Raw genomic sequence first — 22,344 nt, forward strand, 5'->3', positions numbered from 1 at the left:
ATGAAAACGCTAATCATTGTTCTTGGCATGAAATAGACATCCAGTAAATGTAGTTAATCTGAAGCTAGCTCTAAAATCCCTCCCTCCCTCCCTCCTTCCCTCCCTCCCTCCCTCTCCCCTTTCTTCTTTCTTCAAGGCTGCCAGTCTATTGAATTTTTGTTTTTATATCATTTTGCAGTTGTTTTCTATTTATTTCGTCTTTGCTTTTATTTCCAATTAGATTGCTTGTAAGGTTCTTGAGAGAAGAGGTCCTATCTTCTGTGTTCCTTTAATTGTTCCTCAGCACTTGGACCAGCTCTATGCCTCTGGTAGGCATTCACTCTCTTTATTGGGGATAGATGAATAATAAACTAACTAGAATTAGCCCTGGAATAGCCAGCAGTTATTTGTCAGATATTCTTTCCTTCTGTCATTAAGACCCAAGTAATTCTGAAAGTGAAGTGGGAAGGTGGAAATTAAAGATATTTTATAGGAAGAAATAGGACAGGTTCTTTAGAGGGATGGGGTAAACATAAACTTTAGGATTTCGTACTGGGGTTCTGATGATGAATAAGAATACTTTTTAGAAGTGAGCTGTTTTGAAAATAACCTACTTCTGTACTTTACATAATAAAGAGAAAATTCTGACTAAGGGTGAGTGGAAGCTATACTGTAACTTCTGTATTATAAAAGAAGAAGCAGGTGTTTTTTTTCAAAGCTGTGTTCACTTACCAAAAGGAAAGAGACTGTTTTATCCCTTGTAGTCAGGCAAGTGGGTTTTTTAAACTTTCTATCTTGCAAGGTCTTAGTATTTAAAAAGCAGATACTTATATAGCATATAATACGTACTTGATATAATATAGTCATAATCTCCCTCCCTGGAGTTTCTATCTTGTCTTCAGCTTTTCTCTGTGAATTGTTATAGTTCCTTGTACTGAGTCATTATTGTATGATTTTCCAGGTGTTAATGCTTCACTGGAAGGGTGAATAAGATGACAAGGAAAGTATATCTTTATAGTTCACAGTGGAATGGTGACAGTTATTTAGAATACTGTGAGTGAGAGAAAAAAATCCATTAGTAAATCAAATATTACAAAGTAAAAATTCATTAGTAAATTGGAATATTATGAGGTAAAAGTTGGAAACAGTCAGCTGGAACTATAGTAATTGTAGTGGAAGAGAATAGACAGCTGTGGGTTGGTAGATGGAGAGGTTTTAGCTAATCTTTATTTAAAGTCAGCAGGAAGTTTGTGATTATCGAATGATTCATTGATTGACTTCTTTTCCGCCCAAATATGCTGCAAAAGGAACCTTAATGAGGATTGACTGGTAGAGATGACTCCAGTGTAAAGTTGGTTAGAGTGAATTCATAGTACTGGGTTTTCTATAGGTTGTCTGGAAAGGAATTAATCCCCATCAATAGGAATAATTTGAAGTTGTCATAGAAGTCATAAAACCATCTCTTTAAATTTGTAGTAGCAACTCTTGTGGCATGGTAATTGAAGTGCTTCAGGCAACAGTGGAGCCTTTTGGTTTTATTCGATTTCAAAGCATTGTTACTACATAGCTTCCATTAATAAAAGTTACAGTGTGGTTAGGACTAAATGGAGCCTTAAAGGAAAATAGTCTTCTAGGTTTTTGAAGTCAGTAAAATGTTTTAATTATTGTGCTAACATCAGGAAGTTTCTTGCTAAGAAGCTTAAAGTTCTTTAGATATATTAATTTGATTATATCATTTTTTTTAAAGCTAATAACATTTAAAGTCTAAGTTTGAGATGAAGGAAGGATGAAAATTTTTTAGGTAACATTGGCTGTATCTCCACTTCCTACTGGGACTGGGAGTAGATGGATTTATAATAATAATGTGAGTGTGGATCCCAATCTGATGTGTGGGTCCAGAAAACTGGTGAGCCAAAATGTGATAGCAGATGGTTGATGGTTTTGATTATTGAAGGGGCCCTTCCTTAAAGTATCATTTTCATGCCTTTTGATAGGATACTTTCACATTAAGTGGAAAGCCTGGACCTGCTTGGCATATATATATGTCAAAGCCAATTATTACATACACACACACACACACACACATATATATATATGTAAAATTGTATAATTATATATACATATATGCCAAACAAATTGTTTTGTAATCTTTTTTTTGTGTGAACATCTTCCATGTCATTAAGTATTATTTTACCATAGCATTCCCTAGATATCTTCTTTGGAATACAGGTACCACATGAAATGTAAGTGTTCTTTGAATAGGTAAATCTGAGAGTTCATACTTTATCCCTTTAAGTGGAGCAGCTTAAACACAGTAGCCTAGGAAGAACTGCAGCAAAGACACTTAACATGGTTTAGCTCCATTTTTAAAAAACGTATTTGACCATGGAATCCTTTTTTCATCAATTCCTATTAATATATATGGTATTTCTATTCTGCAGAATATACTTTAGAAAAAGCTCTTCAAATTATATTGATGGCTGCATAGTATTTCATGGATATAGTATGATTTTTAAGCTATTATAAATAATTCTGTGATGAATATCTTTGCAAAGAATCGTTATGTATATTCATGATTCTTTTTTTCTGAAAAATAAAATTATGAGATTACAAAGTCTACTGCAATATATGTCTAAGTTCATCACCAAAGATTCTGATGTGACTCATCTGTTTTGAATATTTTACCCATATTGATGTTTGTGGAATCTTGTGACAACCTGTGATTATGTTACTAATTAGTTTAAGTTATGTTTCTATATACCTTTGTAACTGCTTTAAAAATATTGAATTGATATATTTTTATATGTTTTATTGAAGTGTTGAATATAAAACATATCAAGAGCATCTAAATTTTTCTCTTATGAATATTTGTCACTTATTAACTAAGTATATTTTTTTAAAAATACATTTTTATTGATTTCAGAGAGAGGAAGGGAGAGGGAGAAAGAAACAGAAAAATCAATGATGAGAGAGTCATTGATCGGCTTCCTCCTGCGTGCCTCGGGCTGGGGATTGAGCCTGCAACCTGGGCACATGCCCTGACAGAACTGAACGGCAGTCTCCTGGATCATAGGTTGATGCTCAACCGCTGAGCCATGCCAGCTGGGCAACTAAGTAGATATTTAAGAAAGGTTTTCTGCTACAACTGGATGACTTTGTGAATAACCTTGAATGAATTTTTTTTTTATTATGTAATAAAATCTTTAACTGAATAATTAAAATTTATTGGATAGATTTCTCTTTAAACATTTGTTGTATACAGTTTTAAAATTTTATATATAATTGTATTTGTAATTAGCAGTACAGATGACTAGAGCTGATGTTAACTGGATGCAACTAAGGATAAATGTGCAGGTCATTTCATGTCACTTCACGAATGCAGAGAGATATAGTGTAGTAAGCTTTTAAGTTATATAAACTGCTCCTCAAGCAGTCAAACCTAGATGGACTTTCAAATCCACTTTTTTTCACCCTCTTGTACTGATTATTTCTACTTTGTTACAGTGGGGTCAGATGAACTGGATAGCTACATGTATCAGACAGTGGGTCATCATGCCATTGATTTGTATGCAGAAGCAATGGCCCTTCCCCTCTATCGCCGTACCATAAGAGGAAGGAGTGTGGATACAGGACGAGTGTACACCAAATGTGAAGGTGATGAGGTTGAAGATCTCTATGAGCTTTTGAAACTTGTTAAGGTATGCAGACTGACCAATTACATTTACTGAATTTAATGTGTAATTTGAAAAATTACATGTATTGACTTATTTAGTAATAAATAATTTGTAACTGCTAGTAGCCCAACTACTCTATGAAAGAATATTTTGTATTTTTTAATAGAAAAGAAAGTTGTTACTCTAACCTTTATGTTAAATATTATTTGAAACTAAAACTTTTGATATAATTTGGCACCCAGGATTGTCAAGTGATACTTAACTAAGTTGTTGTTTTTCGTTAGGGTTTTGAAGCTGATGACCTTTTGATCATTTTTTTAGAAAATACTTTTCGACTACATACCATGTGCTTGATATAGGGACTAGGGAATGGGGCAGTGAACATATCAGACAAACTCCTGTTCTGCTGGAGCTTACTTTCCAGTGGAAGGAGACAGACAATAAACAAACACACAAATATGTAAATATTTTTTTATTTTATTTTTACAAAGGAAGGACAGTTTCATCTCTTCTACCAAGGGACGTGGCATTTCATTTTCTTTCTTTTTTTCTAATTTATCTTTATTTTTGAAAGTATTACATATGTCCCCTTTTCTCCTCATTGATCCCCTCTACCCTGTACCCCTCCCCTCAGGCCTTCACCCCACTATTGTCTGTGTCCATGGGTTATGCATATATGCATATGAATTCTTATGTTACTCTCTCCCCATCCACCCACCCATCCCCACCTTCCCTCTGAGATTCATCAGTCTGTTCCATGCTTCTATGTCTCTGGATCTATTTTGTTCATCACATTCCACATATGAGTAAGATCATGTGACACTTGTCTTTCTCTAACTGGCTTATTTCTCTGGGCATAATACTCTCCAGGTCCCACCATGCTGTCTCAAAGGGTAAAGGATCCTTTGTTTTACAGCTGCATAGTATTACATTGTATAACTGTCCAAGAAGGTGCTTGATATGATTTCAGTCTTCTTGAACTTGTAGAGACTTGGTTTGTGTCCTAACATGTGGCCTGTTTTTGAGAATGTCCCATGTGCACTTGAGGAGAATGCCTATTCTGCAGGTTTGGAGTGGAGTGTTCTGTAAATGTCAATTAAATCTATCTGATCTAGTGTGTCATTTATTTATTTATTTATTTATTTATTTATTTATTTATTTATTTATTTATTTATTTATATCTTTATTGATTTCAGAGAGAAGAAGGGAGAGGGAGAGAGAGAGATAGAAACATCAATGAGAGAGTTGTCATCCATCGGCTGTCTCCTGCACACCCCCAACTGGTGACCGAGCCCACAACCCAGGCATGTGCCCCTACCTGGAATCAAACCTCAATCTCCTGGATCCCAGGTCGATGCTCAACCGCTGAGCCATGCCTGGCCCGGCAATCTAGTGTGTCATTTAGAGTCACTGTTTCCTTGTTGATTTTTGTCTGGAAGATCTATCCAGTAAAGTCAGTGGGGTGATAAAGTCCCCTACTGTGACTGTAGTGCTGTCGATCTCTCCTTTAAAGTCCTCCAGAAGTTTTTTTTGTTTTTTCCAGCCTGTGTGAGTCTTTTGTTCTGAGGTGGGTCTCTTGTAGATAGCATGTATTTGGGTCTTGTTTTCTTATCCATTCAGCTACCCTGTATCTTGTGATTGGGACATTTAATCCATTTATATTTAAGGTTATTATTGATAAGTACTTATCTATTGCCATTTTATTTCTTTATGCCTGTGTTTCTCATCATTACAGCAGTCCCTTTAACATCTCTTGCAATGCTGGTTTGTGGTTATAAATTCCTTTAGCCTTTTTTGGTCTGGAAAGCTCTTTATTTCACCATCTATTTTGAATGATAGCCTTGCTCAATAGAGTGGTCTTGGTTTCAGATCCTTGTTTTGCATTTCCTTGAATACTTCATGCCATTCCCTTCTGGCCTGTAGAGTTTCTGATGAGGAATCAGCTGACAGCCTTATGGGAGCTCCTTTGTAGGTAACAGATTGCTTTTCTCTTACTGTCTTCAAGATTCTCTCTTTGTCTTGGATTTTTGGCATTTTAATTATGATGTGCCTGGTCGTGGGCCTTTTTGGGTTCTTGCTTGGGAGACTCTGTGCCTCCTGAACTTGTGTGACTTTTTCCTTGACCAAGTTAGGGAGGTTTTCTGCCATTATTTCTTCAAACAGGTTCTCTAACCCTTGCTTACTGTCGACCTCTTCTGGCACTCCTGTGATGCAAATATTGTTATGTTTTATGTTGTCCCACATCTCCCTTAGACTGTCCTCCTATTTTTTAATTGTTTTTTCTTTTTGGTTCTTTGAGTAATTTTTTTTCCTACCCTGTCTTCTAATTTGCTGATCCAATCCTCTGCTTCCCCTACTGTGCTGTTCATTCTTTCCAATGTTTTTTTTATTTCAACTATGTCATTAATTTCCTTCATAGTTTCTATACCTTTTTTCATGCTGTTGAGCATCTTTATGATCAGTATTCTGAACTCTATCTCTGATATATTGCTTATCTCCATTTCATTTAGCCTTTCTTCTGGAGAATTCTTTTGTTCTTTCATTTAGGGCTTGTTTTTTTGTCTCCCCATTTTGACTGCCTGTTTGAATTTGTTTCTGTGTATTAGGTAGATCTGCTAGGATTCCCTGCCTTTTGGATGGTCTCTGGTGCAAGACAATGTCAGGCGCTGTTTGTGACTGGCCTTGAGTGCCCTGTTTGAAGTTTTCCACACTCCACAGCTTGTGGTGTCCTCTGCTGGGGCTGGGTGTGTTTGGACAGAACCAAGATTTGCACCAAGGCCTGCTTTTCTAAGTCCTAGGTCCAGATTTATTCACTTTCTTAAGAGCCACAGGTGGCATGCCTGATTTTTATCAGTTTCTTAAGAAGTCTCAGGCTGTAGACACTCCACAGGGTGGGGTCAGGTTTTCCAGCAGGGTTGGGCAATTGCTTTCCCCTTAGGCAAAAGCTGCTTGGAAGGTAAATGTCTGCCTGAGAAAGATGTCCTTTGCGGTATGGGAAAATAACCCAGCACTGGGGTCCAGATGGATTCCCTCTGAGATATATTCCCCCCAGCCAGCCCTCTGGATTCTCCTCACACTGCTGTAGTGCACTCTGCCTCTGCCGGAGCCCAAGGTGAGTGGCTACACACGAAACTGTGTGTTAGCCCTTTAAGAGGGTGCCTCATTTCCAGCTATCTCTCCCTGACAGACAGAAACCCTGCTGCTTTTCACAGCCAGATATTATGTGGGCACTTTTCTCAGTTCTGGTTCTCTGGGTTGGGGAGCCCAGCCTGGGGTTTAGACCCCAGAGTTCTCAGTGGGAACCCCCCACAGCTGAGATATCCCTCTGGACCTTCAGCTACTGCCTGTGGGAGCCCAGCCAGCCCTCTCGCACCTCCACACTTCCTAGCAGTCTATGCAGTCTCTACTTTTGGGCCTTGGTTGTGAGGGTGCTCTCCAGCTAGTCTTCAGTTGCAGTTGATTATTCAGGATGGCTTTTCTTTATTTTAGTTGTAATTCCAGTTTGGTCCTGGGAGAGTGCCAGTGTAGCTTCCACTCAATCCGCCACCATCTTGGGTCTCTGGCATTTCATTTTCTTAATCTTCAGGGCCTGCTTTTCGGAAGTTAGTCATGAACCCATGTCATGCAAATTTGCTAGTCCCAAGTAACTACTTCAGTCTATACTTTTAATTTGATCCTGATGATCTTAATATCAGTTCAGAGTTTTGATTAAAAATATATGGAAAGTATTTAAATTTCTTTAAAGTTTGTTTGACTAAAGTATTTCTTATTTTATATGTCACAACATTTTCATTTTTATTTGTTCTTTGAAAAAGATACTAATAGGGGAAACACTTAGAATAATTCCGTAATTTAGTGTTTAGTTCTGGATAGCATAAGAAGCACATACTTTTCAAAGAAAATCACAGGAACTTGGTTCTTCCTTTTGGGAAGACACCTGCTAATAAAAACTATTTTGATTATCAAACAAGGTGGAAAGCCTAAGCGTTCTACTTTTAATAGTCATCTTTCCATACAGGCAACTAAGATCTTGACAGTGTTCAGTTTGAGGTATGAAATACTGAGTGCAGATTTTGCATTTTAAAATTTCTTTCTCAGCATATAAAAAAACTGAGTATTAACGTTTTAGCATAAGCCAGTATTACAAAGTGGTGGGATTCACACAAGAAGTAATTGGATTGCTTAAAAATCACTGATAACTGATAACTTTGGAGAAGCTCTGTGATAATAACAGCCTTCTAAGAAAGGAAAAGATAATAAATTACTAATCAGTTTAATTAAAAATGGTCAGATTAGTAGTAATTAAGAAATTTCTTTTTCAATCTATGCTGCCTTTGGAGAATGGATGCTTTTCCATTATCTTTTATAACCATCAGTTAGGACATATATTAATGGTAATGTTAAATCTTGACAACTTCTGCTTTGGATGTTTGTACATGATAATTATAACTATAGTTGAAAGAGATGTTATCAAGTTGCTTGGGACTAAATAGTTTCTTCTTTTCCTGTGTGGAAATATTAATTTTACTTTGGGATATTTTAAGTACATAGGTATCAAAAATATATTGTTTTTATATATAAGAGAGTGTATAACTAGACTTTAATAGTTAGATCCATTTATGAAACACTGGTGCAAAGATTCCAATAGAGGTCTTACATATTCTAATGAGTACTTGAATAATTATGAGGAAGAAAAGGAATCTGGGAGACCTATAATTCTTCAAGTTAGTCTTCACTTATAAGAAAAATATGGAACTGCTTTTTTTTTTTTAATATATCTTTATTGATTCAGAGAGAGGGAGAGAGAGAGTTGAAACGTCAATGATGAGAGAGTCATCAGTGATCAGCTGCCTCCTGCACACCCCTGACTGGGGATCAAGCCTGCAACCTGGGCATATGCTCTGACCCGGAATTGAACCGCCATCTCCTAGATCCTAGGTTGATGCTCAACTGCTGAGCCACGTCTGGCCGGGCTGGAACTGCTGTTTTTAATCCTTTGAATATTAATGGAGCATTGAAAGCATTTAGATTCGTTTTAATTTTAAACATTTATTTATAACAGATTGCAATTTTGTGACTTTAACATATAAGTCAGTCTTTTGTTTTTGTAGTTCTTTTTCTCCCCAAATATTAGTTACCTTTTGAGTAAGAGATGTTTCTTTTGTAGAGTTTAATTGACTAATTACTGTAAAGAAGTAGGAAAGATTTGGAAGAATTTACAGAGTTAAAAATTTCCTAACTTTTGTAGAAGTCATGAAAACGATTAGAACTATAATAAGCCTTTATATCTCAGAGATCAGGTGATTGTGTTATATGTATTCCAAGCTTTTTGCAAAATACCTGATTTTCATATAGCTAGTCTTTTATTATTTAGAATTTCTTTAATATTCAAATGTTACTTTAGTTTTCATCTGGAGTAATTTGGCATATAGATAATCTACATTATCTCCTGAAAATATAGTAATTTTCATATTCTACGTGTTTTCTTTTTAAGTCACATAAGCGATATGATAGTTACTGAAAGATGCCTATAAACATCATTTCTCTATAGAGAATGTATTTAAGGATCATTATATTCTTTCTTTGTCCATCGGTTTGGAGCCACTTCTTACTCTGTCTGCTGTCTTTCTCTTTCTTGGTTTATTCCCTTATATAAGTTCAGTCTATCTTTAAGAAACTTCCTTAGAAAAGGTGCTTTCAAATCCTTACATTTTGAAAATGTTCCTATTCTGTCCCCACATTTGATTGATACATTGGTTGAATTTAAAATTTTAGATTGAAACTCATTCTTCTTCAAATAATTTAAGGCATTGCTTCATGGTACTCTAGCATTTTGCTGATGAGAACTTTCATGCTGATGTGATTTTTAAAAAATATGTTTTTATTGATTTTTTTTAAGAAAGAGAAGGAGGGAGAGGGATAGAGAGACAGAAACATAATCGATAGGCTGTCTCCTGCACACCCCATGCTGGGGATCAAGCCGGCAACCCAGGAATGTGCCCTGACCTCTTGGGCAGTGCTCAACCACTTAGCTACACTGGCCGGGCATGCAGATATGATTCTTGCTCCTTTTAGCTGACTCATTTTTTTCTCTCTGTTAACTTTTATGATTGTGTCTTTATACCTGGTGTAATGAAATGTCACAACAAACATATTGGACATGGAAAGTTGCTTCCCCTTCATCCCTTCTGCATCTTCCTGTTGAGTAGCAGCATATCCCTGTCCTCTTTCCCTTAATGTTGGTTCAGAGCTGGAATTCATCCAAGTGAAAGCCAGTCACAACATGGCATTCTTCTGGCTATACTGATTGGAGCAGGGATGATTTTTGTTAACCTACATTGTACTAAATAGAGTGAAGCCTAGGATGATGGATGGTTGGCAGAAGATAAGCTCTTTTTATGGTACAGAGAGAGACATGGATGTGAGGCCTAGTACTACTATGGTCTTTTCTTTTCCCTGATGTAAAATCTGATGCAAAAAAATAGCACAGCCAATGGAATTGCAGTGTGAGGGTGACTCTGGGAAATGCTTTCCCATTATTTGTTTGATAATTTGGTCCCCTCTACTTTCCCTATTCCCTTTTTCTGGCACTCTCCCTGAACAAATGTTAGAGTGCTTAAAATAAAACTTCATGTGTCTTGTCTTTTCTTACATTTTTTATTTTAACCATCATATTTTTAATAGCCAAGAACTTTACTTGTTTATAGATTATTCTCATTTTTTTTATAACAACCTGTTTCTCCTTCTATGGTATAACATCACTATATCCTTCTTAAAATACAGATTAGAGATTTTAAACATTATCATTCATTCCCTGAAATATTGTGGTCTTTTTTCATATGTTTTGTTTTCTTTTATATGGTAGGCTTTTCTCAAATGTCTTGGTTGCTGACTGTGAACACTTTTGACTTTAGAATTTTTCCAGCCTCATATCTCACATTTGTTATATCTGGAATTCAGTATAATGTGGCCTAGTTTGGTTCCTTTCTTAGCTTTCTTCTTTTCCATGCAAACAGTAGATTATAACTTTTCCTGTTGATTTATCAGTCATCATTCCTTCTTCATCTGCTTTCTGACTCAAAAAATTAATTGAAATTTTTTTCCATTGTTGTTTTCCCCCTGTTCTCTTTGTTTTTGGGAGGTTATACCTTTGTTTCCCTTTTAATGGAATCTCTTGATCCAGAAAGGTGTTAATTTTATTCTAATGTAATTAATTTATTGTTCTTCCTTAAGTTGAATATTTAATTTCAGTCTTCCTGTTCTAATCTTTAGTACTTTTCTTCTCTCATATTCTTTTTCTCATTAGGTATTTTGGTATTGATAACCTTGAAGTATTTAATGGAGGCTTGTGATTTGAATACAACAATAAATGAATAACTGCCTTTTTAATGGAATATTTATTTTTGATAGGAGTGTTTGTAAATAATTGGCTTTTTAAAACAGATTTTAATTTAATATTTTTAATAATTATCAATTGCCATTTACTCTTTGTATTGGTTAGAATTCGGGAATGGAAAGTCATATTCAAGCTGGTTTAAATAAAATGGGGATTTCTTGCCCTCGCTGGTTTGGCTCAGTGGTTAGAGCATCGGCCAGTGGACTGAAGGGTCTTGGGTTCAATTCTGGTCAAGAGCATGTACCTTGGTTGCAGGTGCAATCCCTGGCCTGGTCGGGTAGTGTGCGGGAGGCAACCAATTGATGTGTCTCTCTCACATTGATGTTTCTCTCTCTGAAAAGCAATGGAAAAAATATCCGTGGATGAGGATTAAAATAAATAAATAAAAAATAAAGTGAGGATTTCTTGACAGTTACGTAAATAAGTTTGGTTTCAAGTAGACTAGATGCAGGACACAAATTCTATAATCAAAAGTCCCTCTCCCTCCCCATTTCTCTATTTTTATTTCTTGCCTCTGCTTTCTGTTGATGCTATTCTTGGTCAGGATCCTGGCAGTTTGAAGATGGCTTCTAGTTACATTCTAGTAGGAAAATCCAATTATGTTTCATTGTCACTTAGTGTCCTGACTTGTAGCATCCAGGAGCCCAGTCATTGTTGAGAGATGATTTCATTTGACTGGGCAGGTGTAGATCATATGCCATTATCAGAGTAAGAGATGGAGTCTTTTGATTGTGCAGAAACAACACAACCTACTGTGGGAAGAGTGAATCTGCAAATATAAAGCAGGCTGTTGCTGGTATAAGGGTGAACTGTGGCAGGGCAGCGAAGAGCAGGAATTTTCCTGAAAATAAATAGGTTCCCGCAGCTTGCAAACTATGGAACCATCCTAGATGGGTTTTCTTTCAATATCTCCCTCTATCCCTTCTCCCTCCGTCCATACTTTCCTCCTTCTCTCTTCCGTCTTGCCTACTTTCAAAAATAGTTGACCATTGGGGTCACAATAGTAAGCTTATACTCTAGGACCTGTATATTCAGCTGCTCATGATTTTTTCACCTTAATATCATATAGGCATGGTAAATTTAACAAGTTCAAAATGTATTCATAATTTTTTTGCACAAACTTGCTTCATTTCCTGTCTTTCCCTCTTAGTTAAAAACACTGTCATGTATTCTATCACCTAAGTTTAACTCGATCCTCACTGCTAGACTTCCACTTTTTGTCAGTCCCCTCCCACCCCAGCCACCACCATCAGATCTCTAGGCCACGCTGATATTTCTGTGACTTCTGAAATCTGACCCTTTGACTTTATTCCCACTGTTACCGGTTTTTCATCTATACTGTTCAAGAGTCTCCTAACTAGTCAACTTGCTCTCAGTATGGCCTTGTGCTCCACCTAGCCCTTGTACCACATTGTTGTCAGCTGATCTGTACACATATTTAAATAACACTGATAAGATAAAATCCAAACACATTAGACTGACACAAGACTTTAAGAAGAAGTCCTTGTAATCCCATCTCTCTGATCCTTCCATTCCTATAAGCTTCCAGGTTCAAGTTATACTGAACTACTTGCGTTGCTAGGAGATTGCTTTTCATATCTGAGTTTCTGCCTATGCTTTTCTATATCCTTATCTTCTTGTTCTCCTAAACAACCCTGTCTTTTTTCATACCCTTCTACTATGAAACCAGCTTTAATTTAGCATCTCCTGTCTCTTCTGTGGCAGCTTGTCTATATTGCTACTGTGCTTCTCAGGACATTGCTAGGATTATTTATATGGCTCTCTCTTGCTAGAATGTGAGACCCTCATAGATATGGTCAGTGCTCCTTATTTTTATATCTCTATAAACTTGCTTCATTTCCTGTCTTTCCCTCTTAGTTAAAAACACTTAGTTATATCTCTATTGTCAGGCAGTCTTCCTGGCATATGGCTGGCTTTTAAAGGATGGTTGAACGAATTAATCCAAAATTTAACAAATTGTTTTATGTAATAATTTATCTAATGCAGAGGAGCCATAATATTGTTACAAAATATGATGTAAGACTATTGGTAAATTCATTTTATTTTTGTTTTTCCATCTAGAAGCTTCAGTGGAATGGGCATTATAGTGAAACTTTTCAAAAGAAAACATCCAGTTAGATTTGGCAGTGTAACAACTAAGTGTACCAAGAAAAAATTTCCAGCTGCAGAATATTTTGTAAAAGTGCTGAGCAGATACTTTTTCAAATCATTTTTGGTATCTGCATGTTAGAAAACTGGCTTATTATGGTGGAAAATTACTTTGTTGATCTCTTTTCACTTTGGCTCTTAGAGGGGGCAAAACTCTAGATCATTGGGTGGCTTCAGGCATATCCAAAGGATCTGGAGTGGGAAGAACATATAAGGTGGCCTTAAGATTTGCAGAGAGAACCCAAATATAGTGCTAGTTAAATGGGCACAGAGCCCTGTACAGACTGCTCCTGGCTCTTCAGCGTTACACAGCTTGCCTCAAGCCCTGTCAGTCCCCAAGATTTTGGACATTAAACCTGGTCCCTTGGCACAAAAAATGCTTTGCTGTTATTGATTCTGGGAGATCTAAACAGAAGAGTTGGAATTAGCACAGTCATTTTGACTCCCAGGTGCGCTTTATTGAGGCTGTGCCGTCTCTGGCCCCTGCAGATGATAAAGCCAAGCATGCATAAGAAAGCACATGAGGGAGGATCTTTCTGGAAACAAAATGTTGGGGCATGCTTCTCATTCATTATAGTTTTTAAATTTATCACAGGTCTAGAGTCTTCATCTATAGATTCCCCCCAAAGCCTAGAAAATGTGATTCCCTCATTTTAGCAAAACTATCATTCTTTCTCCTCAACCTTAAACTTTTCCTACTCAATGAGTGTGAGCGTATATTACACAGACACATATATACTCTTTCTTTTTACCTTTTGCCTGATTCAGTGCCTCTATAAATTCAACAATTGACTTACTTTTATATCCTTGTATTCCTTTCTTTTACAAATAATAGATTTCTTTCTATCTTTTCATCTACTCTATATATTTTAAAGTGTGTTCCGTATGTTTGGCTAGTCTTTCAAATTTCTTTCTTTATGCTTTCACTCTTTTGTGTCTGTGTCCTATTGACTTTTTCTCTTTTCCCCTGACTATGCTACCATGTATATTTTAATAAACCTTTTGTAGATGTCTACTTCTGGAGTTGTGTTGTCTAAAACACTAGATCTCTGTTTCCGTTCTATAGTCTTTCCTCATTTCTAGATCTGTAGTTTACCCTGTATTTGTTATGTTCGCTGTCAAATGACATTAATTGTCAAGAACACATTACCATGATTTTTAAGTATAAATTAATTTTTCCTTTATTGTTGTCCTTATATTTTTTTTATCGCATAAGACTTTATTGGTGGCCACATAACAATATGATAGATCTTGATCTTTTTACATAGACTTTCCCTTTTAAATTTGAGACATCTTCATTCTGTAAATTTGGAATGCCTAAATCATAAAATATCCATAAAAAAGTGATAGTATCAATAAATATTTAAAGGGTTTTTTTTATTGGTAAGAGATTATTCTGTAGCAGCTTGTTCTGTGATATGATGATTTGATAAAAAATTGAGTAAATCAAAAGGCTGTGTTAATTAACCTTGACTTCTACTGTTAACTTTAATGTATACTACTACTATAGAGACTTTTCTTATGTCTTTTATTCTGAAAATATTAATTGGATGCTTATAATGTACCAGCACTGCAGAGTAAAAAGATGTACGAAACAGTCTTGGCCTTCACAGATCCTGAGGAGGTTAAGAGACATACACAAAGAAACTAATACAAGGTAGAGTTGCCATGAGAGTGTGCACTTAAGGGGCTACAGGGATTCACAGGAGAAAAAAGTCTCCCACGTCGGTTGATTAGGAGAGGCCTTGTGGGGGAAGTTAGATTTGATATCCTTAAAGGTTGTTTGGATTTTGATGAAGGCAGGTATGGGAGAATGGTTACAAGAATGTTGCAAATTCAGGGTGCAGTTTAGTCAACATCATGGAAGCAGGTTATCGTGAGATGTATGAGGGAAATAGAGTGGTTCAATTTGGCTAGAGCCAGAGTTTAAGGAGTAGTGGGAAATAAGTCTGGAAAGGTTGATTAAAGCCAAAAAGAGAGTGTCTTACATTTTAGTCCAAGGATTATTAGGGTGGTGGAGAACTCCTAAAGTAGTATTTTCCAAACTCAGTTGAATGAATCGTAACTAATTTTTTTTAATGAAAGAGACTAGAAGAAAATAGAAAATATCAAAATGCGTTGTACATGTGTATGTGTATACATACGTTATATGTATGCTAGGCTGTTACATATATTTCTTACTGTTAAACAGATATTTATGGTAAAATAAATTTGAAAGCCACTACCTTGAAGGATTTTGCAAAAGGAATTATATAGAATTGTATGGTTGAAGGGAACTTCAAAATCATTAGGTTGAATCACTGTAATGAAAGAAATAGATTAGGAAGGTGGAACTCTGGAAATGAGTTCAATTTGAAAATTGAGATACATACTAGGCTAGCTGAAAGAGTCTGAGGACCTGAACTGGAGGAATAGCAGTGGGAAAGGTGAAGATGGCACTTTGAAGAAATGGATTGATAGGACTTGATGGCGTTGTTTAAATAGAAAGTGACAGGGAGTCTTCGTAAGGTACTTGAAACTGACAGTTCCATGGCTAATTTATTCAGTGTTCACCGGCCAATGTTGATAATCAGAATGAATATGATAGCTATATATCACAAATACAGGGTGGGCAAAGGTAGATTTACAGTTTGTATGGGAAATAATACAACAATTAATAAATAATAATACAAGAATAAATTCTATGTTTCACCTCCTCACAACTATAAACCTATTTTCGCCCCTCCCTGTATTGTGATTCTAAATCTTATAGCACTCTATCTTTGTCCTCTCTTTAATCTGGTATAGGATGGTATAGAAGATATTTCAATCATTCTGTGTTCATTTAATCAAGACTCTTGATAAATGTTAGTCTCAGTCCTTTTAATTGAACATTTAATATTTTCTTCATAGACTTATATGTAGCACACATCAAATAAAATATTTTATCCTAGTTCTTGATTAAATAAAACACCTAGGAAGCAAAATGTATCATATTAGTGCATTTAACATAATAATAATGCATGTAGGTGGAATTCTGATTATCAGAGTAGTTACATGGAAAAGTTATTTACTGGTAATCAAGCGAAATATAAAGTCTTTTTTTGGCTTTATTGAGAAACAATTAACATATAGCATTGTGTAAGTTTGAGGTGTGCAACGTTTTGACTTAATACACTTACATATTGCAAAATCATTACCACCATAGCATTAGTTAACACCTCCATTCTGCCATTTAATTATCATTTCTGTTTTATGATGAGAACATTTAAGATCTGCTCTCTTAGCAACATTCAAGTATGTAGTAATACTGTATTATTAGCTGTAATCACCATGCTGTAAATTAGATCCCCAGAATTTATTAACCTTAAAACTGGAGGTTTGTACCCTTTGACCAACATCTCCTCATTTTCTCCACCTCAGGCCATTCACCCACCACTCTACTCTCTGTTTCTCTGAGTTTGGTTTTTATAGATTCCATATATAAGTGATACAATATAGTATTTGTCTTTCTTTGTCTGACTTACTTTACTTAACATAATGCTCTCAAGTTTCATCCAAGTTGTCTCAAATGGCAGGATTCCTTCTTTCTTACGGCTTAATAATAATGTTCAATTATATATACCACATCTTCTTTATCTACTCATTCATCTATGGATTAGGTTGTTTCCATATCTTGGCTAATGTGAATAGTGCTGCAATGACAATGGGGTACAGTATCTCTTCAAGATCCTATTTTCGTTTTCTTCAGATATATACCCAGAACTGGGATTACTGGATCATATGGTAGTTCTATTTTTATTTTTAAACAACCTCCAATTGTTTTCCATATTAGCTGTACCAATTTACATTCCCATCAACAGTGCATAGGGTTCTCTTTCTCCTCGCCTTCACCAACACTTATCTGTTGTCTTTTTGATGATAGCCATTCTAACAGGTGTGAGGTGATATCTTACTGTGATTTTGATATTCATTTCCCTGATGATTAGTGATGTTGGGCTCCTTTTCTTGTACCTATTGGCCATTGCACATCTTCTTTAGAAAAATGTCTATGCAGTTCTTCTGCCCATTTTTTAATTGGGTTGTTTGTTGTTTTGCCATTGAGTTGTATGAGTTCTTTATATTACCCCTTCTCAGATATATGATTTGCAAATATTTTCTCCCATTTGGTTGGTTACCTTTTCATTTTGTTGATAGTGCCCTTTGCTATGCAGAAGCTTTTTAGTTTGATGTAGCCCCATAAAATATAAAGTCTTAATAGGTTCTATAGGCTTCTGGGTGCCACATCAGATTAAATCTGGCTTCAGAACTATAAATGAATTGACTTCTTGTATTCTTCTTGGGTCTTTCTCCAGTCTCTCACCCTCTATAATTTATCCTGTAAACTCCTGGTAGGAAAGTCTCTATAAAGTGTAGATTCAATTACATTTGTCTCTTCATCATAAATTTTTGTTGCTTCCCATTGATCCATTAGGTGCTCTGCAATATAACTTAAACTTATCTTTTCTCTTTTCCCACCCATTATTCCTCTACATGGAACCTATGTTCCACCCTAAACTAGTTATTATTCCCCCATGTAGTCTCTGTCTTTCCTGCACAGTGCTATATTTTAGTGAGAAATAGTCTTCCTCTCCCATTCTTTCTTTTACATGGCATCTCCTTTTTGATATCTTCCTGATATTGTGTCTCTTTTTATAGTACCTAATCTATCTTTACATACATAACTACTGACTTTTTGGTTTCTGTTTTATATTGTGGGTTTTTCTTTAAAAATTATAAGTACTTCTGGGGCAGGTATTGTATTTCATTCTTTTTTATTTCTTACAGGACTCCATACAACTCTTGGATTCTAAAGACATTGTGTTCTACTATTCTCTAGAATTCAGTTATTCCATCTATAAAATGTGGATGTATCTTCCATATTGTTTTATCTATCTGTTTGGGGAATAAACGAGAAAATATATGAGAGCCTCTTTAGGTTTCTAGAAAGATAGATGCTGTATTAGTTAGTTTTTACCTTTTTCTTTTGCCTCCAATTTCATGGCATTCTCAGGTCTTCTTTCTTTTTTAGTCCCTTGCTTCCAAAATAATCCAGTAAAGCTGAATAAAGTCAGTTTTTTCATTGCATACAAAGTTCTATTAGTATATTATTATTAAATTGTAGCTGCAAGTTGGCATTGAGATGAGTGTAATTCCTCTTGACTTTATTAGTATGTTAATGCAGAGAAGAAAAAGAATGGCAATCGTTCAAATTGTAAAAGAGGTTTTAATGGGGGCAAATTTATATTATATAGTGGATTGAATTTATCCTTCGACATTTGTTGCCTATAATTTCAGTCCCTCTTGAGTCTTTTTTAGACTCTTTCAGTCAGATAATTCAGCCTTCCAAAAGACATGTGGAATGAATGTTTCCTCTCTAGTTTCCTACATAAGTAAACTGAGGCATGGTGGGTTGTTTCAAAAGAAGATAAAGACGTGAACTCAAAGATGACAGAGGTTCTTATTAATAGATGCTTCTTTTAAAAATTATTTTGGCATGTTCTTTTAGGATTTACCTCTATGATTATTTTTAAAATTGAAGCAGTATATTTTCTACTAACTCATTTGTAAAAAGCCTCAACCAAGGACTTCCATTGCAAGTTACATGAACTGAGTTTAGAGACTTTAGAATTTTAAAAGCATATATGAAACATTAAGATTTTAAAAATGGCTCTTTGTCCAGAGGTAGTAGAATTGGGCTGTTATGTGCACTCCTGTGTGTAAGAACAGTTACTTCTCAATGCCAGCAGAATTCTACCACACTTATTCATAGAATTTACAGTTCTGGGCCTTGTGGGTACTTTGTGTACTTACTTGCACACAGTGGGTGCTTAGTGAGCTGTTGTTAAATTAAACTAACTGAACAAAGCTAAGCCTGTCTAACCTTGACAAAATTCAGCTAATATTTGTCCTCAGAGATTTCTGTAAAAGGAAGTTGACAAATGAGAAGAGGCAGCAACTATCTATTAGACATTATTTTCCCTGTGCATAATTCTTTGTACCTGCCTTAGGATTGGTTCTAGAGCCTTTGAAATGATCCATGGTCTTTTAAGACCAGTTCTCTTGAGGATTCTTCTGTACATAGTAATTTTGAAGGAAGGTGAAGGGAAGAGGGAGAATCATCATTATTTGATAAATAAACCTTTTGAACCTTTCACAATTTAGCTCCTTTAATAATATTTATTGGTCTCATACTTACCTTTCGTGGCTTCCTTAGCCCTCACTACTGATTTGAATGGTCGTATAACCTGGACATGATCACAGAAAGCTAATAAGAATCAGTCTAGTGGACTTCAGTGCAGTATAATGTGATTCTTCAAGACAGTATTTCCAAATCTAGAGAGGAAAGGTGTTTTGAACTCTAAAATTTTGTTCATATTTTCTAGAAGAGGTCCACATTTTTATCATCGTCTCACAGTGACCTGTTATCTTCAAAAGTTTAAGAACTACTATTTTAACCATCTTGGAGAAAGCTTTGTAGCCCGGGGATATTAATGACTACTCAAGTCAGGAATCAATTGTCTTCTGAGCCTGTAACACATACTATGCTATTTACTGTGAGGTTGGGGGGCCTTCCTGGGTTTCTAAGAGTTAAGAGGAGAATAGCTTGGAGGTAGCACCTGAGCGCAGCCCAGGATGCCATGCATCTCTCAGAAAGGACAAAGATAATAAGTGCAAAGTAGCCTCTTAAAATTTCAGGTAAGAAGTGATGGGGATGAAGAAGGGGCAATAGACTTGGACCATGTATGCTTTCTCTAGCTGGTTCTTAATAGGCGTTTAGGTTTTATGTTGGAGAGAATTATAGGGATGCAGAAGGCGTTGTTCCTGATTTTCTCAAGTGCAGCTTTCTTTTTTTAATTTCTCTTACATTTAGTTATTCTTTGAGGTAGTTATTACATTATGCCTTGTTTTACACAATTATTTGTATATATAATATATCTTCCTTGTTAGTTTATAACCTCTTGAAAGCAGGAACTGTGTGTTTTTCAACTTTGGATACTCTGCTGTGTCTTTCATGGTGCCTTGTTCATATGAGGTGCTCAAAATTTTTTTGTTGTATATTGTTTTAGGGAAGCTGTTGAGAATTTTCACCATAACTTTATGACAATCCAAGGGTGAAATTTCTCTCAGGATTTAGTCTTTCTAATAGTTTGCCTTACTATAAATATTGAACAATTTTTATTGTATGTACACTAAATCATGCAACTCATTTGGTTTCCTTTTTATACTGATTGTTAGCAAGCCCAGAGCCATGTGAATTTTTCAAATATTTTTTGTCTTATTGTGATAATAATTGCTGTTGTTTATGTAGTACTACCTGCCAGGCACTGTTATATGCTCTATACATTATATTCTTATTTATCCTTACATCAGCCCTGGTTTATTATCCCTATTTTGCAGATAAGTAAACTGAGATACAGAGGAGTTAAGTAACTTGTCCAAGGTTACACAGCTAGAAAGTGGTAGAACATGTACTTTTAATCACTGCGTTCTACTGCCTCCCAGCATTACATTTATGTTAATTAATAAACTAATAAGTCATGTGTGACTTAACAGTGAGACAGAAGGGCAGACATGTGGTCTGATAAGGGGAGTGGGGTTATTAAGATCAAAGTGATATCTATGTTTGACCTCGTCTCATTTCAGAGCTCTCAGAATAATTTTAGATCATTGATACTCAAAGTGTGGTCTAAGGGCTGGTGTTAGTCCATGAAGTGTTTGTTATTGGTCCAAGGTCAGCTATTTATAGAAATTGAAACTAAACACTAAGAAACTTTTATAGTCATTTGAGTGATTTTATATGTGTTGAATCTAATAATAAAAGTATGCCCTTATATTTTATATCCTTTTAAAATTTAATTTTTGGTAATTCATTTTAATTGTATTTTACAGAAGTTTCAATCTTCAAAGGTTTAGAAATTTTTTTTTAAAAGTGCTTTTTAGCATAGTTTGAGAAGGACTATTTAGATAACAGCATTTCAAGTTTTTAAGCTATTGTTTGCCTAAAAAAGGAAAGACGTTATCTACAGCTTGAAATTACATTCTGATTTATACCAGCTTCTGAAGATGAATTACGAATTAGTATATTTGGTTACTTTGTCAGTTTCCTGGTTCTTTGAGAAGAAGTCTGAAATTGAATGGACTTTTTGGGATGGGGGGAATTTTTAAATTTTTTCTTATACTTGGTACTTTTCTCCAGAATGACACATTTTAATTAAGTCCTTGATCCAAGATAATAGTGTGAGGAACTTGTCAATCACCCATAGAGACAGTCTTTTTTCTTGACATAAAAATAGCTAATAAGGCAACTTGATTTTTTTGTATATTCAAATTGTTCCTTGGAATAATAGAAAAGTAAAAAAGGACAACAGCAACAACAAAACATTGCTGATGAAGCCAGCTTAGTATATAATAGATTTTCCTATTTAGGGAGCACATGGGTAGTTTCAGTGAGATAATATTTGCAACATCAGTTTTTAATTTTTATTTTTGTTTTTGGGTGGGTTGAGACATCCTCTTCAATAATGTAATATGTTGTAAAATAGTTTCATGCAAAGTTATCAACCTTAATAGAGTCTTTCAATATCCATACAATCCCTATCTCCTCTTCAAAATAATCTTTCTGGTGATCCTCTAAGGTATCATTTGATAAGGAATCCCTAGCTATTTTTTGGATGTTTAAAAGCTGACTTCCAAATAAAGAAATGGGATAAGGATATGAGTAGGCATTTCAAAGAGAAAGAAAGTCAAACGACCAGAAAATGTTCAACCTCATTAACCAAAATTGCAGTTACCACTTTGGCAGGATCTAGAGATACTCTTGGTGTTGGGAAAATGGGTCTATGTGCTGCGAGCAGCCCTGTAAATTGGTTCAGCTTTTCTGAGGGTAATTTCACAGAATTCATCAGACACAAAAAATACACTGCGTCTTTACCAAGCCGTTCCACTTTGGGGAATTTATTCTAAGGAAAAAACTAAAGATGTACTCATAGATTTAGAAAACAATTGCATACTGTATAGCATCAAAAGTGAAGTTGCAGAAATACACCTGTATATATTATTAAGAGAAGGAAATAGATTACCAAAACTCTATATGGTATAATTACA

The 22,344-nt window shown here is 35.4% G+C and overlaps 1 protein-coding gene across 1 annotated transcript in view; it reads left to right on the forward strand.

Moving 5' to 3' along the window:
* DPH6 (diphthamine biosynthesis 6) overlaps positions 1 to 22,344 on the forward strand; it is a 144,982-nt gene that overhangs the window by 5,425 nt on the left and 117,213 nt on the right. Inside the window, exon 3 of the mRNA XM_016220425.2 lies at positions 3,484 to 3,677. Coding sequence (XP_016075911.2) covers positions 3,484 to 3,677 — 194 coding nt within the window. The remainder of the gene's footprint in view (positions 1 to 3,483; positions 3,678 to 22,344) is intronic.

The sequence above is a fragment of the Miniopterus natalensis genome, chromosome 1 (genome assembly GCF_054644295.1).
Source record: "Miniopterus natalensis isolate mMinNat1 chromosome 1, mMinNat1.hap1, whole genome shotgun sequence".
NCBI lineage: Eukaryota > Metazoa > Chordata > Mammalia > Chiroptera > Miniopteridae > Miniopterus > Miniopterus natalensis.